This window comes from Buceros rhinoceros, unplaced genomic scaffold (assembly GCF_000710305.1).
Source record: "Buceros rhinoceros silvestris isolate BGI_N320 unplaced genomic scaffold, ASM71030v1 scaffold2768, whole genome shotgun sequence".
In the NCBI taxonomy this organism is placed as follows: Eukaryota; Metazoa; Chordata; class Aves; order Bucerotiformes; family Bucerotidae; genus Buceros; species Buceros rhinoceros.
The window spans coordinates 1,308-9,459 of NW_010424895.1; the positions used below are offsets into that span (position 1 = coordinate 1,308).

At 59.9% G+C, this 8,152-nt stretch overlaps 1 protein-coding gene across 1 annotated transcript in view; it reads right to left on the minus strand.

Moving 5' to 3' along the window:
* The window catches only part of CACNA2D2 (calcium channel, voltage-dependent, alpha 2/delta subunit 2), a gene marked incomplete at its 3' end in the record, with an annotated part of 36,781 nt that overhangs the window by 307 nt on the left and 28,322 nt on the right, over nucleotides 1–8,152 (minus strand). Inside the window, exons 7-19 of the mRNA XM_010140929.1 lie at nucleotides 6,796–6,846; nucleotides 6,544–6,643; nucleotides 5,576–5,734; nucleotides 4,990–5,097; nucleotides 4,185–4,263; nucleotides 3,939–3,988; nucleotides 3,148–3,237; nucleotides 2,863–2,931; nucleotides 2,347–2,421; nucleotides 1,834–1,908; nucleotides 1,610–1,681; nucleotides 1,227–1,298; nucleotides 999–1,060 (exon numbers count right to left, since the gene is read on the minus strand). Coding sequence (XP_010139231.1) covers nucleotides 999–1,060; nucleotides 1,227–1,298; nucleotides 1,610–1,681; nucleotides 1,834–1,908; nucleotides 2,347–2,421; nucleotides 2,863–2,931; nucleotides 3,148–3,237; nucleotides 3,939–3,988; nucleotides 4,185–4,263; nucleotides 4,990–5,097; nucleotides 5,576–5,734; nucleotides 6,544–6,643; nucleotides 6,796–6,846 — 1,062 coding nt within the window. The remainder of the gene's footprint in view (nucleotides 1–998; nucleotides 1,061–1,226; nucleotides 1,299–1,609; nucleotides 1,682–1,833; nucleotides 1,909–2,346; nucleotides 2,422–2,862; nucleotides 2,932–3,147; nucleotides 3,238–3,938; nucleotides 3,989–4,184; nucleotides 4,264–4,989; nucleotides 5,098–5,575; nucleotides 5,735–6,543; nucleotides 6,644–6,795; nucleotides 6,847–8,152) is intronic.

Genomic DNA, 8,152 nt, shown 5'->3' on the forward strand with positions numbered 1-8,152 from the left:
ACCCGCCCCCAGCCGACGGCAGGCAGCAGCCCTGCTGCATCCTGCACAGCCCGCTGTGTCCTTCTCTCCAGGGACTGCACCAGTGCTGTCCTGGGGGCACCCAGGGTCATCCTGGGGCATCCAGGGTCATCACCCAACCATCCAGCATCATCCTGGTAGCACACTGGCATAGAGGGCAGAGAGGTGGTGGCACCTCAAACCTCGGGTGGCAAGAGGAGGGTGGTGACTTTATTCTGTTTGGTGCTGAGTCATGGGAGCCCAGAGCCCCTTTTGCCCTGGACCAACCCACAGCCCTGGCCACAGCTGTGTCACCCTGTGTCACTGTCCCCTTCTGGACAGCACTGCTTGGCTCTGGAGGAGTGCCACTGTGGGGGACAGGACCAGGGCTGTGTGGAGGACACCTGGCGGCACTGTGACCCTTGCCAGTCCCTCCCGAGCTGAGGGGCAAGGAGGAGGAGGGTACACTGGGCAGCAGGGGACTGCATTGCTCCTCACGGGATGAAGGCAGCATGCGTTGGACAGAACGGGCATGACAATGCTGGGGTCTTTTTTACACATCTGCTGGTGCAAACTGGTACAAACTAGGAGAAAACTGCAAAGAGGAGCTTTACTCTCCTCTGCCTCTTGAAGCCACTGCCTGTGCCCCAGTGCATGTCACTGTCACCCACCCCGGAGCAGGTGGACACTCTGGCTGTGCAGGCAGACAGTGACAGGGGTGTCCCTTTCCGGCACCTTGAACACCAGCCCCGCAGCCCCTGTCCAGAGCCCTGGCGACTGTGGCCTGGCTCAGCCGTGCTGAATACTGGTGGGCAGCACTTTCGGGAGTGCCCTCTAAAGCACCACTGGCTGCATGAAATGATGTGGTGGCATGACTGCAACCCTGCAGCCCACGGGACATGGTCTTGGTGACCTCAGGGCCCTCCCTAGCTGCAGCACCTGTGCTGGTACAGGTTCTGTCGAAGCTGGACAAGTGTGGGTGTGCCGGCAGCGCTGCTCACCTGTAGTTGGTGCTTTTGATGGGGGCCCACGTGTAGGTCCTGAACACCTCGTCGATGTATTGCTGCAGGGCAGAGGGAGCCAATCAGGCCCCTGCAGTGCCAGGACCCTGCTGGTGTGGTGACACAGGACTCCAGCACCAGACACAGTCCCTCCCTCCCTGCTACTGCGGCTGGGCGCTCAGCACGGCAGCAGTTTTGGCTGGGACCCCCCCTCCCCTGCAGTGTTACCTCATCCAGGGACTTGATGAGGGTCTTAATGAACCTCTGTCCGTCATTCCCATCAATCATGCTTCTCCGGATCTGCAGGATATAGAGGAGGCAACTGAGGGCTACAAAGCCTGGCCATGCACTCATGGGCATCCACCTCAGTGGGGTGGCACTGGGGAGCCCCATGGTACAGGGGTGAGACGTGAGCAGCCTGGCAGAGGCTCATTAGCCCCCAGGGGATAGTGACCCAGCTCCTGTCCCCACTGTGTCCCCATGGGAACTGTGCCAGGGCCTTTAGGACAAGGCGCTCCCCAGGGCAGGTTGGAGGGGCTGAGTGCCCTTTGCAACCTCAGATCAGGGCGAGCCAGCCTGTACCCCTAAAGCTGCCCCTGGGCTCTGCCCACCTCCTCCTTGTTATCATCCTCCAGCTCAGCATCCAGGAAGTCCAGCGTCACCGGCTCACGGAAATTGATGATCTGCAGGCAGAAAGGGAGAGCCAGGGAAGGGCCCAGGGCCACCACAAACCCCCTGAGTCCAGACAAACTCATTACAATTCCTATAATTAGCTCCTAATGACCCCGTGAAGCCCAGTGTCCCACTAACCCCCACCTCGACAGCCCCTCCTCACCTGGGGCTGCAGGTTGGGGTGCAGCAGGACGTAGCCGTTCAGGTCGATGGCGAAGACGTATCCGTTTGCCCCCAGCTGCGGGAGGTCAGGAGGAGGGTTGAGGCCAGCCAGTGGCTCTGTGGCTTGCGTGCCGCCCTCACCTCTGTAGGCAGAGCTCGCCCCATGCGTCCCCAGGGCTCAGCCTTTTCTACCCATCTATTTTCATTCTCAGGCCAACAGTGTCTCTCACCCTGGCTCCGGATTTTGCCCACTGCCGTTTTCCCCAGGCCGCTAAGGCTTTCCCCAGCTGACCCTGCAAGGGTTTCGGCTCTGCTCTGGGACCCAAGAGCACCACCCAGCTCTGCCTGTCCTGATCCCTGCCTGCAATCACAACTTCTGCACCCTGCTACCTCCAGTGCTGCGGGAGGTGCTTTGGGGTGCTAGGGGGCACAGCTTGGGGCTCCCCGCAGCAGGCTTCCACACTTGGATTAGGCAGCGCAGGGCAGGGACAGAGGGGAAGGGGCCGCCACGCACATTGTATCGCGGTGTCAGCCTCTTGATGTCGTTGAGAGCCACGTCAATTCCCATCACACCCAGGATGAGCTGGTTCTGGAAGGAAGCACAGCAAGACAGGCAGGTGGGAGCAGGGCTGTCATCTGCCACAGTCAGCACAGGGACGGGGGCACAGGAAATGGACCTCTTCTCCCGCTGGGGATGTGTGGGTCAGATCCAGGCACCGCGGGGGCACAGGGTGGGATGTGCCAGATGCCAGCAGCCCTTCATGGGACACTGCACCTCCAAGGAACTTGCAGCTGCCAGCTGTCCCCTTTGAACCAGGAGAGCGAGCCAAGGCCATTTTGGGTCCCAGGGGAGGCAGTCATCCCTGGTGTCACCCCAGGGACAGAATGTAGAGCAGGCAACACCCCAGAGGTGCCAGTGCCCCAAAACCTACAGCCATGCACCCAGCATTGGGGCACCCTCCCCATCATGTTGTGGCCCCACACCGGGGGTCTTGGTGCAGTCAGGGTGGTGGCAGCCACAGCCTCCTACCTTCCTGTCACTGCTGTCCTCTGTCAGGTTGAACACCGGCAGCGTGCCCGTCACCACCAGGCCCAGCCCCTGCACAAGCACAGAAGGGTGTCCCATGGCCCTCGCCAGCCCCAGGACCCAGAGATGGGGGTGGACAGCAGCAGTGGAGGGGTTGCCCCCTTGCAAGGAAGATGGGGGAATGTGCTGTGCAGGACCTAGGGGCCAGTATCACCACCTGCACCTGGGGTCTATGCAGGACCTCAGGACCGGTGTCCCCACCCACATCCTGGGGCTGGGGGTCCTTACCAGGGCATCCTGGTAGACGTTGGTCCACTGAACCTGCTTGGCTCGGTTCCCAGCCAGGACCATGGGTCTGCCCAGCACGTCCAGGTACTCCTGCAGGGATACAAGATGGGGGAAAGCAGGGCATGGGAGCCAGATGTCTCCCTGTTCCAACCTGGTGACACTCCTGTCCCCAAGCATGCCCCAGGGATTATTGCGGCTGTGCCTGGGGCTGAGTTTACTCCTTCACACCCAGACCACATCTCCCTGGCTGCCACTGCAGGCTTTTTGAGATCTTCTCCTGGGGGCACATTTCCCTTATCCTGACTCACCCGGCCAAGGCAGACCTCTGGGCAGGGAAGCAGCCCCTATGCCACTATGCCAGCTCTGGCCCGAGGTGCTGCCCTGCTCAGGGACCCCTGTCACCCACCTTGGCACATCATGTGCCTCCAATAAAGAAAACGGACAGAAAAGGGGCAGAGAGATGGGGTGTGGGAGACATGCCTGGCTCTGCTGAACAGGGTGCTGCTGGGGTTCGCCCTGCCCGTGCTTGCTCCCTGCCTGCACTCGCTCCCTGCCCACGCTCAGCTCTGCTCTGTGCTGATTAACGCCTGATGTTTCATAATTAGTCACTGAAAAGGCAGCAGGTCCGTGGGGAGCTGCAGAAGATGAATCACTTATTTCAATAGCACGAGGCCCGGCTGAGGGTTCAGCTCCCCAGCTCGCTGCCATGCTCACTGCCAGCCTTCAGGCTCTCTGCCTGGGGGCTGGGGATTGCCTGAGCATGTGAGGCACCTGCCGGCACCCCACCGTACCTGTGTGTTGATGCGGATGGCGCCGATGGAGGGGATTTCAAAGTAGTAACCTTAGGAAAGAACGAGAAAGGCAGCTGGAGAGCCGGCTGCCTGCCTCTTTGGCAGTCTGGCTGCCCTGCTGTCCAGCCCTCCAGGGTTGCAGCAGTGCCTTGCTGGCAGTGGCACACACCAGAGCCAGCTCCCATGTGATGGGTGAGCCCAGCACGCTGCAGCCTCACTTGCCCGCCAGGTGCCATCCCTGCTCACCTTTGTTGGCACAGGCCATCCACTGCAACGGGGTCACATCGTAGTTGTGCTGCCCAACGGAGAAGGTGAAGACCCGCACCTGCAGAGCATGCCGATGAGGGGCACACTGGCACCCTAGGCTTTCACACCCAGGGCTCCTGGCTGACGGCAACCTCCCCGGGGACAGCGTGGCATCGCCTGCTGTGGCCCGCAGACTGAGCTGTCCACAGCCAAGCATGGTTGGGGCAGAAGAAAGCTCCTGCAAATGCTGCCTGTGCTGGCAGCAAGGAGCCCTTCTCTCCTCGCCCAGCCCTGGCCATTCCTGTCCCCCAGCATCACTGCGTTGGCCCAAGCCACCAACCCCAAGTGTACTCACACTGGGGTATCACTGCACCCACAGGGCTCTGTGCTCTCTGAGGGTTGTATGTGAACCAGATCCTCCCACCCAATGGGTCTCCAGGTCCCTGGTGGCACTGGGGACCCTCCTGCTGGTTTGTCTGCCTTTCAGCAGCCCTGTTCCCATTCTTGGTGTATGCTCACCCCAGGACCGGCATTCAGGGAGCCCACCAGCCCCATCCCTGCCTCTGGCAGCCTATGAGGTGCCTGGCCCTCTGCCTCCTGCATGCCAAGGTGGGAGCCAGCTGTGAACGGCACCAGTGCGTCAGCTGTCCCATTACCAGAGCAGTGGCTTGGCGCAGGAGCAGGCTGTCACAGAGAGAGGATGACGATGAGGCAAATGAGGCGGAAGCCAGCAATGGAGCTGGAGCAGCTGTCTCCCTCCCTGACGAGTGGCCCCAGCCCGGCGCATGGCCCCACAGCCCCTCACCGTCTTATTGGGCCAGTTGTACTTCTCAAAGACGTCCTGCACCCGATCCTCGCCACCGTCCGTGAACATCATGATCATTTTGTTGCAGTTGGCACGCGTGATGTTGGACTGCAGGGCAAAGAGACAGCGACTGAGGCCAGAGCTGGAGTGAGTGGCGCCAGGCAAGGGACTGGCCCTGATCCACCTCTTTTCCCAGCCTGCTTCTCTGGGATGAGGGTGGCCAGGGTGAACGGGCAGGAGAAGGGATGCTGTTTGCCTGGAAATGGTGTCATGGCTATTGCTGCTCAGCACCTAATAGCACCATTCATCTTTATTTTGCCTCTGGCACTGTGTCTACTTGGATCCAGCCCCCTCTGCCTAGCCCTGCTGACTTTAAATAACCCAAAGGGGCAGCAGCTCCAGCAAAATCTCAGCTACAGCATGCCGGGGAGTGGGTGTTCCTCCTAGCACTGCAAGGAGGACAAAGCCTCTGCACTCCAAAGCCCCAGGTGCAGGGCAGCCTCTGGGTGTTCAGAGCTCTCCCATCACCCTCGGCACCGATGGGTGCACTCTGCCCTCCTCAGCCTGCAGCCCAGCCCCAGCTCACGTTCTGCAGCTGGTCGAAGGCGTACTCAAAGCCAGCCTTGTAGTCGGTGGTGCCCTTAGCCACCATCCCCTGCACGTCCTCCTTGAAGACCTTCTTGTTCCGGATATTGGCCTGCACCAGGTGCTTGAAGCATGACACCGGCTTTGCTTTCTCGTTGAACTGGGAGGCAAAAGGGAGGGGTGCAAGTTGAAGAAAGGGGACGGGGCAGTCCCAGCAGGCAGAAACCACCCACCATGCCTAGCTCCCATGGGCAGGAGGTGGCTGGAGCTTCCTGTGTCCCATGTCCCAGGGATGGCCAATGCTGAGACTGGGGCTTAGCACTGAGCCACCGGGTTTGGGTGCTGGCAGTGGGTGCTGCCAGCGTGGGGCTTGCCTGCACCCTTGCTTATTCAGGACTTGTGCAGACAGGCATGCCATGCCATGCCGTGCCACACCGCGCTGGAAGCAGGAGCAGGTGCTACCTCTCACTTACGGCTTCATTTGCTGGCAATAGGGCCCATTCATTAGGGGAGCAGCGATCCAGCTAACGGAGCCAGGCCAGACACATTAATTAGCACCGGCGTGCTTGTGGCCAGACAGGGAGGGCCGGCACGGGCTGGGCACTCAACGACGTGCAGATGCCACGACTACTGTGCTGCGTGATGTCACGGGCTGGTGACAACGCCATGGAGGGCATGATGTCACTGCCTGGTAACAGACAGGAGGTGGCTGGTTGGGATCATCCTGGGAGCATCTCTGCCAAACACCCCATGATAGGGGCAGCTTTTGTTCACCACCACATACAGCTGAGCCCTGAGCAGCCATTTCCCTGCTTATGTGCAGGTGGGTGGTTAAGAAGCAAAAAAAAAGATGTCTCAGTCTGCAGATCCCCTGGCCAGGTGGGTCTGGGTCTGGGCAAAGAGCTCCTGTGGTGGGGAGCTGGGCACTGCCCAGGGCTACAGCCCTGCTGCCCACCCTGTGGCACTCACCGAGGCCACGTTGACATAGTCATCATCTGAGAGGGTGTCCAGCATCTCATAGACTGAGGTCTTCATCAGCTTGAGGGTGAGGCCACTCACACTGCCGCTCCTAGTAGGAGAGAGGGATGCTGGGGGCTCAGCAGTCAGGGGGCACAGGGCTTCCCACCAGTGCTGTACCATACAGCTTCCCCATGGCCACCCGTGGGACAGTGGCACCTTGGTGAGCTCAGCCTGGCCAGTGGCCCCTGCCCATGTACTCACACATCCACGATGATGACCATGTCCTTTGGGGAGGAGGCACCTTGGATGTACCTGCAGGGTGCAGAGGCGGGGATCAGCAAGGTTGACTCATTTTGGGGAAGACCCTGACCCTGCTGGCTGAAGCCCAAGAGCAAAAGCTCTGCCACGTCACAGGTGGTCAGGGAGACGTGCCGGGAGCACCCACACACCCCTGGCTGCGGTGACCCTGTGGCGAGGAGCAGGGCCAAGGCAGTGATGGGGAAGCAGAGATGAGGATGCCACACAGCATGGCAGACTGCCAGCAACCCGCCGCTCGGTACCGTATCAGCTTAATGAGCTCTAAATGCTAAACTTTTCCATCATTGCAGGCCCTTTTTGGAGCACTGATTATGCTGACACACACATTCATATTAAGATGCTATTTACCCCCCGGTAGCTTCAAAGACCAGACTGATTAGGTTATTTTTAGCTACGAGGAGGAAAAATACTACTACTACTACGTAAATCCTCCCTGAAAACAATTAGGGAACCCTTCCTTGCCCCTCGAAGCACCCGGCTCTGCTGTGCCATTCTGCATGGGACAGAGCTGGTGTCTGTACAGCTGAGCACCCATCCTGGTCATGGCCAGGCACAGCCCAGCCTTCTCATTCTACCATGTAGGGCCTGATCCTACTATGGCTGAAGTCCAAGGGACTCTCGTTATTGGCTTGATCAGGATCAGGCCTGATGCAAATTAATTAGTGTTATTAGTATCAATTACTCACCATAGTGGGGAGGACTGGGGAAGAGGCAGGATCTGATTGCTAATCCCAGGTCCTGATGATCCCTAATTATAAGTGATTACCCAGGTGGGATGTGGGATAAGGGATGCTGGCACGTGGGGCCATCCTGGCATAGGTGTTGCATCCCCCCAACATCCTCCACTCATGCTGGGGTGCAGGATGGGCAGCTGCCCGTGGGTTTCTGGAGGGCTTGGTGCCTGTGCCGCTCCATGGTGCAGAGCCCAACTAAGATGCTGCTTGTAATGGGCTGTGGCAGGACATCCATCTCTGGCTGCCCTGCTCAGATGAATACGCTGGGCTTGGCGGGAGAAGGCTGTGGTTAATGGTGCCATTCATCATGAGAGGGGAAGGCGGCCACACCGAGGCTGCGAGCACGATGTGGTCCCTGCTGGGCCCAGCACTGGACTCCAGCACAAGGGCAGGAGAGGACCACAAAGGGGTGGCCCCAGGAGTGTGCTGACCCCCAGCATGAAGGGTGCTGCTGTTCCTCTGTGGCTGGGTTGGCAAGCTGGTGGCCAGCCTGGCTAGTGGGCAGGGAGCTGGGTAGCCAGGCTTGGGAGCCCCCATACACATCCACAAACTCCCCGCAGGGGCAC